The sequence below is a fragment of the Martes martes genome (assembly GCF_963455335.1).
Source record: "Martes martes genome assembly, chromosome: 7".
NCBI classification, from domain to species: Eukaryota; Metazoa; Chordata; class Mammalia; order Carnivora; family Mustelidae; genus Martes; species Martes martes.
The window spans coordinates 102,242,861-102,258,671 of NC_137894.1; the positions used below are offsets into that span (position 1 = coordinate 102,242,861).

The 15,811-nt window shown below is 40.2% G+C and overlaps 1 protein-coding gene across 2 annotated transcripts in view; it reads left to right on the forward strand.

Annotated features, from left to right (window-relative positions):
* The window catches only part of PELI2 (pellino E3 ubiquitin protein ligase family member 2), a gene marked incomplete at its 3' end in the record, with an annotated part of 180,672 nt that overhangs the window by 143,063 nt on the left and 21,798 nt on the right, over positions 1–15,811 (forward strand). The window contains exon 3 of one of the 2 annotated variants that reach the window (XM_080808126.1): positions 14,381–14,482. The exons of the other annotated variant lie outside the window; for it this stretch is intronic. Coding sequence (XP_080664252.1) covers positions 14,381–14,482 — 102 coding nt within the window. The remainder of the gene's footprint in view (positions 1–14,380; positions 14,483–15,811) is intronic. 2 annotated transcript variants of the gene reach the window in all.

The following is a 15,811-nucleotide window of genomic DNA, read 5'->3' on the forward strand; positions in this document are numbered from 1 at the left end:
ACCAGATCAAACGTTAGATCAAAATGGATGCTAGATCTTAATCTAAGACTTCTAAAAGGAAACCCAGGAGAAAAACTTGTGATTTTGGATTAGACAAGGATTTCTTAGACTCAAAAGCATGATTTGTAAAAGAACAAATTAATTAGATGTAAATATTAAGAACGTCTCTTTGGAAGAAACTGTTCAGAGAATGAAAAGATGAGCTACAGAGTGGGGGGAAATATTTGCAAATCATACATCTGGCAAAGGATTTGTATTCAGAATATAGAGTCCTCAAAACTCAATAAGAAAACCTAATTTTTAAAAATCAGTGAAAGAGGGGCATGAGTGGCTTAGTCATTAAGCATCTATCTGTTTTCAGCTCAGGTCATGATCCCAGGGTCCTGGGATCCACAGTGTCAGGCTCCCTGCTCAGCAGGAAGCCTGCTTCTCAACCTCTCCTACTCCCCCTGCTTGTATGTTCCCTCTCTTGCTATGTCTCTGTTAAATAAATAAAATCTTAAAAAAATAAAATAAAAAAAGAAAACCAGCGTAAGATTTGAACACTTTCCAAAGAAGACAGAGATGGCAATTAGCACATGAAAACATTCTCAATGTCATTAGAGAAATACAATTAAAGCCACAATGAGGTATCACTACAGACTCCTAAGGATGACTAAAATGGAAAGATGACCATACCAAGGGTTGGCATGATGTGGAGCAGCTGGAGCTCCCATGCTGATTGGAATGCAAAATGCTACAATCAATTTCAAAAATGGTTTGGCAGTTTCTCAGATAGTTAAACATATACTGGGGTGCCTGGGTAGCCCAATCAGTTGAGCATCCAGCTCTTGGTTTCGGCTTGAGTCATGATCTCATGAATGAATCTCAATGATGTTAAATAAAAGAAGCCAGAACCCCCCAAAAGTACATAATCTAAGATTCCATTTCTGTAAAATTCTAGAAAATGCAGACTAGTCTATAGTGGCAGAAAACAGTTAATTGGCTGCCTAGGCATGAGGTAGGGGCTGGAAGAGAAGATTGAATTACAGAGGAGCATGGTGCAACAACTTCTGTGGTTTATGGAAATGTACGTTATTTTGATTATGATGATTTTATAGGTATATAAACATGTCCAGACTTATTAAATTACACATTTTAAGTAGATGCAATTTATTGTGTCTCAATTATATCTCTAAAGCTGTTTTTAGTAAGACTAGTAGCAGTATGAGCAGAAAATATAGCATATATCTTGTGCTTATCAATAAACATAAATGTTCTAAACCTACATATTAAAAGAATTGGCTCACATAGAAACAAATGCAATTATAGACTGTGTATAAGGTACAAACTAAAACAAAGTGGTTTAGAATGAGGGTAAAATTATGGAGAAGAACATACAAATGAAATGCAAAGAAACCAGAACTTACAATCTTATAGAATGAATTAATGGTAAAAGTATTAAGTCAAAGAAGGGTTCTGTATAATGAAAAGGGGGTGCAACCCAATGATAACCTCAGAGTTATTATATATCAAATAGCATCATTTCCTTAAAATATACAAGCAGTGCATGGAAGAAGAAACAAATTTTGTGTGATATGTGTATAATGTAACCTTTATACATAAAACAGAAACTGTCTTCTTTATAAACACTGACTATTCAGACAAGTTGTTTAAGTAATATTTTTATGTTTTTTATTTATTTTTTTAAGGATTTTATTTATTTATTTGATAGAGAGCACAAGCAGGCAGAGGCAGAGGGAGAAGTAGGCTTCCCACGGAGCAGGGGTAGGGCTCAGTCCCAGAACCCTGGGATCATGACCTGAGCTGAAGGCAGATGCTTAACAAACTGAAGCACCCAGGTGCCCCTAAGTAATATTTTTAAAACTTAAAAAGTTAAATCATAAGGAAAAATAGAAAATTCTTTGCTTTATGTGAAAGTGAGGAAAGCCTTGCTGATTATGAGGTAAACTCTGGGAACCATAAAAACAAATTTTAAAAGTTTCACAATATAAACTTGTTTAAAAAAAATCTACATGGCAAAAAAAATTTTTTTTAGGTAAAGTCAAAACTCAAATGAGTGGGGAAATTTGGAATTCATATAGGAATTCATGGAGGTAATCTCTTTAATATATAAAGAGTGCCTACAAATCAATAAGAAAAAGACTAATATTCTGTAAGAGTAAGGGCAAAGGATGTAAACATTTCATAGTAAGTAAAAGCAATGACTTTTAAGCACTTTAAAACATATTTAGCATCATTTATAACAGTAGAAATGCTTAGTAAAAGCACAATGACATCATTTTTCATATATCCAACTGTGGAGACTCTAACAATAAATCCCTATGTTGGTGAGGGTGGGGAGAACACAATTCCTATCTGGTAAGAATTTAAATTGGCTTAGCTTCTATGAAAAATAATTTGACAATAACTTTGAATATATATATATGCCATGTAGTCTAGTAATTTTATTTCTAGAAATTTATCCTATAGATCTATCTCCCTATATGCATACTGAATACATGGATATTTATTATAGCATCGCTTGTAAAGTAGAGAAAAAATAATTTATTAAATTTATTAGAAAAGTCAGGCTACATCTATACATCAAAAAGGATGAGACAGCACTAGTAGCTAGGCACTGTGTAATAGTATGCTATTTTTTTAATACATCTACTATGTTAGTATAGGCATAGATTTTCCCTGGAAGGATACTTAGGGAATTGGTCATAGGACTTCTCCCTATGCTTAAGGACTGGAATTGGAAGGAGCATACTAATTCACTGGTAACATTTGGTACTTTGTGCATATATTATTACCTAATGAAAAGTATTCTTTGCCTTATGAATCAATCAAGAACCTGGAAGACCCTGTACAATTAAATTATCCAGTAAAGATTATGAATGTTTTAGTAATAAAAATAGCTGACTATAGTAATTATTACATGTTGGACACTGTGCTCTGGGTCCTTTACAAACATCTGAGTTTTTCCAACAACTCTTGAAGGTAGTTGCCGTACTTTACAGGTAAAGAAATAGATTCAGAATATGGCCTTAAGGACATGCAGATAATAAGGGCCCTCTTAAGAAGTTCAGTTGAATTTTTTAAAAAAAAGTTCAGTTGAATTAGGATTGAGAAGTAACATCCAAATACACATCCAAGCTTCTCCCTAAAGCATTTCTGGATGGCTTGCGTGTGTGCTGGTAGGTACATGTGTCAGGTCCATGGATGTTTTCTTATACTTCCAAGAAAAGACAGCCGTCGTCTTACTCAAAATTATGTGGATTAGGATTGGAGCTTGTATGATTCCAGCAGGCTGCCCATCTTGGAAATATCAGCTGCCAAGATAAATGTTGTCTTTTGAGAGTAAATATTTTCATGTTTCTGTGTAGCTATGATGTGGCCTTGTTGGACGGTTTTATTCCATAAAGAAAAGGAGGTTCTTCAGCAGAGAGATGAATGTTAAATCTAGGCCAAACCTTAAAAATAAAAATTGAAGTAAAATGAGGGGAAAATTTTGAAATGTTACCCCTCCCCCTTTTATTGTAACATTTTTTAAATGAGGACTTTCACTTCTATCACTATAAATAATCGATAAGGCTTTGTATTTTGAGCAACGGTAAATTTCAGCCTTTTTATTCTTCGTTACTCAAGGGGTCTTTTTGACAGTTGATAAACTGGCCTATATGTTAAAGTAATTATATGGTACATCTTTGGGTATCTTAATATAGTCCCTTCATACCAGATTGAGTTTATAGCATCTGGAAGTTTGCCTGCTCCTGGCAACAAATTAGGGCTTGCATTTACTACCGACTCACTGTAACACTTGGTTTGTGGTGGATTCCTGTATATTTTTTATCCAGTGCTCTTTAGAAACAAGATACACCTTGGAATTTTTTCCAGTTTTATTGAGATATAATTGACATACGGCATTGTATAAATTTAAGGGATACAGCATAATGATTTGACTAACGTGTTGTGGAATAATATAGGAATGAAGGTATACCTTGTTTTACCCAGTGAATGCATTATTTAAAAAGAAGCATGTAAATGGAATTACTGAACAATGAATCTTTTACAGCTTAGTCATTTTCAAGGTGTTTTGTTTTTCCTTATAATTCATATTTATTCAGGTTCATTCTTTCAATTAGCTTTGTTTCCCATGGCAAGTAGCTCCCTGTGTCTGCAAATACTTGTTCAGATAATCAGATAAGTAAACATTTGTTGCAACAGACAGATTCACATGCACCCTTTAGAGCCTTGTCTACTGACTGACTAAATCTCTCTCCAAAAAGCTTACCAGCTCCTGTTCTTATGTGAGACTGCAACTAGGCATTGCTGTCTGTCTTAAGGTGTCTGGCCGTAAGAAATCCCACCTTTGGTTTAATTCTCGCAGGAGTATCTTCATTTCTTCCCATGCTCCTTCTTGTCCGCATCTAGAACCATAAACTGTTCAAAAGCGAAAGCACTGGTTTTTTTGAAGAATGACTTTGCTGGAGGTCAGTTTCTCCAAGTGTGGCCCCCCACTCTTCTCCAGGTTACCATGGACGGGGCGGTCCTTGCTGAGGGGTGGACTCTGGGTACCGGCGGTTCTGACATTGGCTGTTGAGACCGGTCAAGCTCCAGAGCATTGCCTTGCCCTTGCGGGACCGCATCCCTCCTGCATCCTCTCCTGCTCTGTGGGGGCTGCTCCTCAATCCATGTGGAAAGCCGTCTGCAGAGTCTGCAGTAAAGTGTGCACTTCGAAAGTCACCGTAAGAAATAGGCTGTGCGACCCAGCCACCACCTCCTGGGTGGGAACACTGCACTTCGGCCCTAGTTCCCAAAAGAGAAGCGATAAGACAACTAATAAAAGAAGAGATTGCATATTTGGCAGCTTAGTAGGTTCCGAAGGTACCTGTTATGTGAAATCATCAATGCAGACTAGAATCTGACCTTTCACTTGCTCCGTACTTTGTGATAAGATGTAACTGAAGCAGTGACCTTGCTGAGAGAGGAGGGACCTTCATGGACATAGGACCAATGCTTGTAAGGTGACACAACTGAGGCCCAGAGCCCTTAAATATCTTGTCTAGGTGGCACGTGGGAATTCGTCTTGACCTGGACTGTTAACCTTGCAGGATACTGCCTGAGTGAAGGCTGATTTGAAAAGAGAGGAGTTCCTGCCTTTGAGGAGCTTTTCATCCAATATAAATGGTAGAATTCCTTCGGGACACATCTCCCCCAAGGCATGTGAGTGTGTTCTTGCCCACCTCTCCAGCGGCAGCCCTTGGCGGTTCATATTTTCTGAGCCCTGTCTGAGGTCCTCTCTTGTCACTTGTCCCACTGACCACATCCAACTTCCTTGTAATTAGGAGTGACTCCAAATTAGAAACAGGTTCTCCTCCAGTGTTAGTATCTTCTCTGGCATCTGTGTCTGCTGGATTGAAGGTCCCCCCAGCCCATGTGCGGCCTGTGCATGCAGTAAGTTCTCTGCCAGGGTTCATCACATAGCTCAGTGAGCCGATCCTAGGCGGGCGTGGGAGTGGCCCAGTGCCAGGTTCAAAGCCACTGCCTCTAACAAACAGGCTTATCTTTTCTATTTATTTATTCAGTGAACCACTGTTGATTTTGATGAAATCCAAGTTAGCACCTTTGCGACTTTCTAATCGTGCCCATGGTTCAGGCACTTGTTTGAAATATGGCTCTTTGGAAAGATGGACTGTTTTAAAGAGTGTGTTCGTGCAAAATAAATTATGAATTCCTTTAGCCACCTCTTCTCTTTAGAAATAGCACTCATACATATTTTATACATAAATTGACAAGGATGGCAGAGACCTCATCTTCCCTGTAGCAATTTGAGCCAGACTGATGGAGGATTTATTGCTTAATTATACTTGTCAGCCTGACATAAAAGTCATTAGTTCTGGAAAAACATGTTTGTCATACTGGGATTATCTCTAATTAATACAGTCAATATCGAACATATATTTAAAGCCAAACAGAATCGTAATCTCCAAAGCATATGTTCTGGACGACAGTGAACTGATGGTAAACCCCCTCGGGTGGTGAAGCGGTGCTCTAAGAACAGGTTTGCATTTGAGAAGAGGAAATGCCATGTTGTGCCTCATTCCCTCGGCTTTGAATACAGTGAAATCTGTGCTCCTGGGGCTGACACCACTGCCTATGAATGATCAAGGTAACTAAAGAGGTCACGAAATGTGACTGTTGTTGGTGAGTGACTGTATTCAAACCTGGGGTCCAGTGTGTGGTTTTCCCAGCATCAGAATCCACTGACCAAGTTGATCACTGCAGTACCCACACATGGTCTTATTACCTTTACCTTTACCAAGTTCACACATGAACTTGGAAGTCAGCAGGATAAGCGAGGCAGTCCAATGAGGCAACCACCTAGCGGGAATGGCTGCTTCTGCCCGATGTCCAGGAGTGTGCTGGTTTATCGATGGTCATTGCCATGAGGTGATGCAGTGCTGGTGACCTCCCAGGGCAGCAGTCATGCGCCCTGCCACACTGGCCCAGGATCCTCGAGGACACACTGCTCTGGACGGCAAAATCATTTCCTTGTTTCCAAGCCACTGCACAGTTCACAGCAAACTCATTCATAGGCTCCTGTGTGGGTCCGTCTCTGCCATAAACATAAATATCGGAAGTTGGCTTGGGCAGAAAAGGTTCAGTTCATTGGTGCTGTTAAGCCCTACCCCAAAACGGTTTCCATTATTTTTTTCCGTACCAATTAAGATGTTTGCAGCGATCCATCCTGTCCTAGAATACTTGTGTTCGGTAACCACAACAGCTGTGAGAGGTCAGGGTTGTTATTTATCCGTTTTATCAGGTCCTCTGCGCAGTAATCCTTTTGCATAGCTCTTTATTTAGATCATAGGACGGACTGAAATTTTTTTTTAAATTTATTTATTGGACAGACAGAGATCACAAGTAGGAAGAGAGGCAGGCAGAGAGAGGAGGAAGCAGGCTTCCTGCTGAGCAGAGAGCCCGATGCGGGGCTCAATCCCAGGACCCTGAGATCATGACCTGAGCCAGAGGCAGAGGCTTTAACCCAGTGAGCCACCCAGGCGCCCCAGGACGGACTGAAATATTAACTGACAAATTAGAGCTAACAGTTAAAGTGGCACAAAATAGACTTGCTGTAAACATGCGGAATAATTGGCCAGGGAGCACATACTTTACTTTGCCTCAGTAAAGAGTGCTGAGTTGTGGACATCATTTGGAAGGCTGTTGGAAACACAGGCTTATAGGTTTCTTGGGGGAACCCAGAAGACAAAAGCATTACTGGCTTCCCAAGTAGAGTGTACAGGATGTTTTCTAGGACTGTTCCCATTGGGTGGGCTGTTAGGTCACTTCCGACTTCTTCCCGAGTTGTTTTGTTGAAAACTGAAGGAGGGGGTGCTGTGAACAGCCTCACAGAATGCCACCACCTCTGGATACATGATGCAAAGCTCTTCAGAGCAGCTCTGTGAAATGCTGAGATTTATTTGGAAAAGGTTCCTTCAGTGTATAAGCCACACCATGCGTCTGGCCCCCTCTTTGGAGAGGCAGACACAACACTAATTACATCTACTCATGGAGAAGACTCGGCAGGGTGCTGCTGTTTCCAAAACCACGGTCATTTGATTTAGTCAGACTCTGTGTGGTTCCAGAATAGGGACTGCTGTCCTGTCATAGTTGGCATCCAGGATGTCTAGACAAGGGAGATTATTAAACTCTTGAGTCGTTTGGTTCTAAGACACATCAATAGAAAAATTAGATGTGGATTTAAAGAAGAAGAATTTTGTTTCATTTCATTTGAAACTCAGATTCACACACTTACACAAACACGGTATTCCCTTAAGTGAGGTCAAATCTAGTAAGGCGTGCCCGCATTGGTGTGCATGATAGTGGAAGTTTGGCTTCCTAGTATCTAACTTAACTAGCAGTTTTTCTCTCCTGCGTTTCTAGCATCCCTTCCATTCCTGATGCAAACGCATAAGGACTGAAAATTACCCACCTGACGAGCTTGGTAGCTTTGCCTCCTCTGAGAATGCTTTGAATGCCTTACAGATTCCTTTTATGTATTAACCCATAAATATTAATTTTAAATAGTAATATGAGACTTTATTTACATCTCCTCCCACAACTGAAGATTATCACAGTCCAAGTACATATTTGCTCAAGCCACAGACAGCCGCTTCTTAGCCTGCACTCAGGAGCACATGAAAGTGCCACGAGAAACTTAAGCGCTGCTCTTCGTGGAGGCTCTTGGCCACCTGCTCTGGTCACACAGCTAATCCCACACCCTTGGGCAGTGGTAAGGGGAATATGCAGATAACCATAATGTCTTAAGTGATGAGTGGCGTAAGAGAAAAAATGCTCAGACACCAATAGGCCTTGAAAATTGACTGGTCCAGTTGTCTTTCCCTGTGTGGTAGACTTAGTAGCTTAGCTAAAACTATTTGATTTTGTTCATAATTTTGTGAGTCTGGAATTTGGGATGGGCATGCATGGGTCATTTGTCTCGATCTGCATGGTAAATTTTGGGGCGTTTGGTACCAGAGAATCCACACCCACAGTGGCTCCTTCACTCCTCTGTCTGGTCTTGGTGCTCTGGGGCCTCCCTCTCCCCATACGGCATTTTGGGTTGCAGGGCCTCTCCTGGTAGTTAAGCTTCTTCTGTGGGGACTCAGGACTCTAAAAGCGAGTGTTCCAGGGTACTGAGGAGAAGCTGTAAGGCTACTTCTGACCCAGCCTTGGAAGTAGTCCCGTATGTCACTTCTTGTGCATTCTGTTGGTCAAGCAAGTTCCTAAAAGCAACCTAGATTCAATAAAGACAGATTAGATGATGCCTAGTCCTCTCCAGAACAGAAAGCTCTAGTCTGTTAGAAGAGCTGGTCATAAAACTCCTTTGGGGAATAAATCAGTTTTGCCCAATAACTGTTTTGTATTTGAGGAGAAAGCCTGAAATGTAACACATTGTTTTTTCTACTTGTATTTGATTTTTGTCTCAATGCTATAAAACCAGTGCTCCTGGCTTTAATCCTGGTGATAATGCCAACTGTGTATGGACAATAGTGACAAGTGAGGGTTGTTTTAAGTAGGGGGGGCTGAGAATATGATGGTGCCGCTGACTGAACGGGGAAGCCCAGGAAGAGAAAAAATTAGGGCCAAAGAGTAGAGTGATGCTTTAGACCACAAGTAACCAAATGCCCTACTAAAAGCAGCCTTAAAAACCCTCATTATTCTCTCAGAAGTTGTCTGGAACAGGTAGTTCCAGGTAGTTCCAGCTGTGGAGCAGGTAGTTGCAGATGTGGTTCAACTCACAGATGTCAGGGCTTGGCCCACCTCTTTGAGAGGCTCTGGTCCTTCCTTTCATGGTGCTAGACGGTCCCCTCCACTCCAAACCTCACAGTACTGTTGTAGTAACAGAGAAAGGAAAGAATCTCTTCTGACGGCTCCCATGCCAAAGAGCCCCACACCAGATTTCTCCTAAGTCCCACTGGTCAGTGTTGGCTCAGATCTCCATGTGCTAGCCACAGAGCCTGGGAGAGCTGGTATGGGCACTTTCAGGCTTGTTCACAGGAAGCTATCTCAGCTAGTCGGGAGAAAGGCATTAGGCAGGTAACCGACGATGTCTGTCACAGTGATGAATTCCATTTTCTCTCCCTACACAGTTGATAAAGGCTCATTTAGCAGCCTTATAGAGCTTGAATTAGGTAGGCTCAATCATAACTGTAATAAATTAGTATTTTCTAGAAGCCAGTTAGTTTCTCAGTGGACTTTTCCCTTCTGCTCTGTGACTGAGAGCTGATCCCACTGCTTCGTAACAAATAAAAGATTTGATTGTTTTCCTCTTTTACTATGTGAATGAAGCCTCTGTGGCTGCCATAAAGACATGTATCCATCCTATCAGACGTCTGCAGGATTGCCTTTCCGGTATCATTACATATTTGATATCTCCATATGTGCTCTTAGATAGGTACCTGCTGCCTTCTAGGAGCCAGCAAATTCTATAGATGTTATGAGCCATGTTTGTTTTAGAGTCTGGGAGCTCAGAAAACTCCCTGACATTTCATCTGCGTTGGACCAGGACCACCAGTGCTTGCTCCCCTGAGAGGCAAAGGTGGGCTGAGCGGAACAGAACCTGTGACAATAAAGCTAAGAAAGGAAGAAACTGTCTTGGCTGAGAAGGGGCCGAGCTTGGGCAACTGGGATTGCAAGGTGGTGCAATGTATGTACTTGTATGTTACGTCGAGAATATCTGCAAGATCGACTTCCTAAGCTGGATAAAGCTGGAATCCTCTTATTCTGTGGATCTATAATTGTAATTGTCTAATCTGTAATTGCCCAACTGTGGTATTTTTCACCCGATAAAAATCACATGGCATAAATTTAAGCCGAGGTGTCACGGTGGGCACCTTGGTGAATAAAAAGTTGGGGTGGGGGGGAGAGACCTGACGAAGGAAGCTCTAAATTTCACCTTCTGCTGTAGCAGTTCATTCAGTCCTCTGACGTAGGCTGAGTGCCTACTGCACCCACAGTGCTGGGATGGAAAACAGATAAAGCTACTCATAGAGCTGAGAGAGAGTCAGCATCCCGGCCCCTCCCCTCCCCATAGTAGAAAAGCACAGAGGGGAGAGCAGTAGGATCCACCAAGCAAGCTAGTTGGGCTGGTTTTCTTTACAATTGTAAAGTACCTAGTTTCCAAGTTTGAGTTGGTGTAATAAAGATGACATTATGTTACAGTAATTGTGTTTGAGCTATATTACAGTGAGTGCCAGGAGGAGGCCTTACCTGCCTTTCTGTATGATATTTCAGAAATAGATTTCAAAGCATTTGTTACCTTGGGGAAATTCGTATTTCCAAAATACCTGCAATGATTGACACAAGTCAGTGAATCTGTAATTTACTAGACGCTGAGTTTCCAAAAGTCCTATTTTAAATGTTAGAAGTGTTGTTGAAAAATTGGTACTTCTAGCAAGAGAAGAGGGTAATAATGCATTAGATACTTGCCAGAAAGAAAGCAAAAATGGACTTCAAGCTTCAACTCTATTCTGATCTCCCCCTCTCCCGCCACCACTAACGGAATCTGGCACCACTCTTGGCTTCAGTATGCACACAAGATCATTCTGAGCCCAATTTGTGTCATCAAGGGCAGTCTGCATCTCTCCATTTGTTTCTGAGGATGCCATCGGTACCCTCAGGGGGCCTGGTGTGGACTGCCACCTTTTGCTCCAAATCCCAGTCCTGGCTTACCTCCCAGTCTTCTGAGGGCCAGATATGCTTCTCCTCCCCGTGGGTGCAGCCTGACACGCCGCCAGCACTCAGGACTCTGTCCAGGCAGGCCTGCCCTCCTGGCTTCAACAGAGGGAAATCACTGCGAGAACTGGAAGCAACAGAGAGGTGGCTATCAGTCTAATTCTGAAGTTCCTCGGCCATCTCTGCCCCCAGGGGAGTCTGTTACCTGCTGGTCCAGAGCCAGTCCCCACTTTCTGGGACTCATTTCTCCCTGCAGAATCTCTTTTCCTCCACTTCTCCATCTTCCCTACATCCAGAAGCTTCTGAACATAGCCTGCCTATGATATTTTCTTGCTGCCTTCGGCTCAGGTCATGATCCCAGGGTCCTGAGATCGAGTCCCGCATCGGGTTCCTTGCTCGTCAGGGAGCCTGCTTCTCTCGCTGCCTCTGCCTGCCTCTCTGCCTGCTTGTGTGTTCTCTCTCTCTCTCTCTCTCTCTCTGGCAAATAGGTAAAAATCTTAAAAAAAAAAATTTAGAAAAAATTTTTTAAAAAGTCTCAGGGAAAGCATTTCCCTAACCCAAGAGCGTTCACCTTTCCTAACCCTGGTCATTCACATTGAGCCACATAAAAGGCAGGCAGAAGACTGAAGTTGTTCATTTAAAGTGGGCTCACCATTCAAGGTGTCCTGGATCAGGCATTCAAGGCTTCAGAGTCCCTGTGCTTCCTTCCCTGTTGGGGTTGGCCAGACAGGGGTCAGCCTGGGTTGTGTGCTCCCCTGTACCGTGAACAGTTCCTGGGCAGGGCTTCCCTATCGGTAGTCTCTTCCGTGCGATATGCGGGCTTATATTAACGTGGGTCACAAGAATAGTGTGAGTAGAATCTGTCAAAAGGATTGGGCTCACCAACAACATAGGGCCTGTAGAATGGCTATTTCCGGCCTTTCTGGGAGGAGGATGGAAGTGTCTGTGGGTTCCCATGCCCAGGGCTGTGCTGGGTTATGAGCACAATGCATCCTCCCCAGGCATCAGCTTCCCAGCAAGTTTGGAAATGTTAAAACCAATCAGCATAGTATGGAAGGGAATATAAAAATTTACAATAATTTTCAAGTAAAATGTTATAAGAGGAGAAACTTCACTACAGAGTGCTTTCCCAGATGTCTCCAAGGTTCAGGTGACTTTCTTCCAGTTTAAGGCAACTTTGATGGAAGTTTGAGAAACACTATACTTAAGAAGGTACGATCATACAAAAATGTATGGCATTTTAAACGGAGTTGTTATGGCACTTGTGAACTCCTGATTTTGCTGGTATTTCTTATTTAATGCAAAGTATATGCCATAAAACTTTTGTTTCGAGTTGAGATATTTGTAAATTGAATACTTTTAAATGCAACAGGTACTTTTTTTTTTTTTTTTTAAGATTTTATTTATTTATTTGAGAGAGGAGGAAGCAGGCTCCCTGCCGATCAGGGTCCTGGGATCATGACCTGAGCAGAAGGCAGAGACTTTAACCCACTGAGCCACCCAGGCGCCCCCAACAGGCACTTTTTTAAGGAAACCTAAAATTAGTTTATAAATGATCACCCCCTGATTGTTAGTTTTAGAAGTTTGAGTTTAATAGAATTATTTTTTTAAGTTTTATTTATTTATTTCTCCCAACTATAATATAAACATCCATTTATCTTGAAAATAGCTATTAGTTTGGCTTTCAAAAAATGTCACTTATATCAAGGCCATTAGATTTACCTGACTCAGACCAATGAAAATTTAAGACTATTTTTGTTACTGGAGTTAAGTAGTCTAAGAAGTCTTTTTTAGATTTCTGGCCATGTTAAATATTTAAATTATTTCCAATACTTGTATTGTCTTAATGAAGCACGTAGAACAAAACAATTCAGTCACGAAGCTCCTCAGGCCAGATGATTAAATAACCATGAGATTAACCAGGCTAACTTCAAAGTTGATTTGGAATGTTGTACTACTTTTTGCTTTAAACAATTATGTTAGTCAAATATAAATGTTCAGAGTACAATTTCATTAACATGCTTTATATGTCCAGCTACTTCCAAATGCTTTCTTGGTCCTCATACAGTGTCATTATTCAATAAATGTTTAATAGAAAGGCTCATTAAAATTTTATTTATTATACTTAATGTAAAAGCGTAGAAATGAAGATAAATTAGGTTGAAGTGGAATGGATAAAATGTAATTGAAATAATTTGGAGTACAATTTAAATAAACTTCTTCATTAATTTGGAAGTATTAAAAGTGTGTGACCACAGCTTAAGATGTGTTCAAATATATCATTATGGAGAAAATAAGAATATTGTCTTACTGGTTTTTAGGTTCTTTGAAAAAGGCTATTAGCTTGAGTCTAAAAATAGAAAAGATAAAATTAACTTAGCTTCCTTATTTATTAACTTAGTAAATGTCTGGGTTAAGCAACTACTTATGCTCCGTTCTCCATCTTACGTAAATCTTGTATGATTATCACTGGCTAGAATAATGTATAGAAATCCTTACAGAACACTTTTATTTTTTCAATGACTTTTTTTTTTTGCTAGATTACAATCTCTATTGCATGGGGAAAATATAACAAAATGTCATTGACTTAACTAACTGCTGTAGTGTTGAAATAAATTTTAAATTTTTAAATAAACACGATTAATCTAAAAATTCAATCAGTGAGTTAAGGCAATATGGAGAAACTGCATGTTTTTCCAGAAATATGATTAAATCAAATCTTGCAAACTAGTAAATTAACTTTGATTTGACTTAAATATTGCTCATACTAAAAGTGTTGAGTAAAATCAGAGTTGTGACTGTTAGCTTCTCTATAATTCAGGGCACAGCACAGGGATAGGTTCTGACTTTTTTTTCTTTTTTAAGATTTTATTTATTTATTTAGAGAAAGAGAGGGTGAGCAGGAGAGGGGCAGCAGCAGAAGAAGAGAGAATCCTCAGGACCCTAAGATCATGACCTGAGCCGGAAATCAAGAGTCTGACACTTGACTGAGCCACCCAGGCACCCCAGGGACAGGCTCTGACTTAAAAAAAAAAAAGTTGGCTTGTACTGGTTTCGCTGGAAGAGTGATATTTGTTAATTACAAGCAGAATTGCAGTTAAATGGCTGAAATGAGATTTTATTGAATTTTTGTATGTGTTTATTTCATTATTAGGCTATCAGCTGCAAAGGTCAACACAGTATATCGTATACTCTGTCCAGGAATCAGACTGTGGTGGTGGAGTACACGCATGATAAGGATACGGATATGTTTCAGGTAACACGTTTATTTTTCTTTCGGATGCGGTGTCATTAACATGACGTCAGTTTCAGGGGTATCATGTAAAGGTTCCATACTTGTGCCTATAGCAAAGTAATCACCACAGAAGGCCGGTTAACAGTTGCCACCACACAGAGTTAGACAGCTTTTCTCCGGGGATGAGAACTTTTAAGAGCCATGCTCCTAGCTCCTTTGACCTACACGGTGCGGTAGTAAATACTACTTTACCATAGGTGCCCTGCTGTCCGTGACGTCCCCATGACACACTTTTCTTTTCCTCATGGAAGTTCTCGCACACTCTCCTTCAGTTCCGCATTTCGATATGTCATCAGAACTTGCACAGTAGTGTTTGGTGATGTACAAGGAGAAAGCAGAGAGGATAATATAAAATCTAATTCCTATGTGGCTTTTGGAAGACTAAGGGGAAAAAAAACTTGATTCTAAAACTGCAGACAGAAATGATAAAAGCTACATTCTTAGGTCTCACTGCAGTAAAAATACCCATTAATAACAATAATAAAAATTTTAAAAACAAACCACTTTGAAAAGCCAACATGTTTAAAAACCTCCTAAATAACACTTGAATCAGAAATGCAGACATCGGTACTGCAATTATTAGGTCTTTTAAAAAATTACTCTGGGAACATTATGTAGCAAAACTCATGAGATGTGACTGACCGCATACTCAGAAGAAAATGTAAAAAAAATCTGAAGTGCTTCCATTATGGAAGGAAGGGGGGAACAAGGAACTAAACATTGGTCTCCAAGAGTTCTCTAAAAAATGATAGTAAGAAAATACAGAACAGGCTCATGACTAGCTTTAATGGTATATAATAAAAAGTCCAGAAATACAACAAAAGAAAACAGAAGGAAATAATAATAGAAGAAATTTCATCAGTTTAAGAAGAAGAGAATTAATAACATATCTAAGATTTGGTATGTTAAAACTAGAGAAAATTAAAATTAAGGCTAATGAGGAAAAACAAACTCAAATGGGGAACCGTGAGGCTTTTCATTTCTTTATGGAATGTTAAATTATTAAATGAATGATATTGAAACAGGTGTCAGAACAGTATTCCAGATAATATCAAAAAGGGGAAATAAAGAACCCTGAAAAATAAGAAAATATCCTCAACCTGGCTTATAAAAAGAGAAATGTGAATTCAAATCACAGAGATCTTAATTTCCACTTATTAGATAGGGGAAAATCTGCACAGTTTTGTCAGAAATGTGAGGAAACCCTCTCCTAGTCCTTTAAACTGGTATGACCTCAGTGGGGCAGTGATTTGGAAATGCTTGTGAAAAATTAAAACGCTTACACTCTTT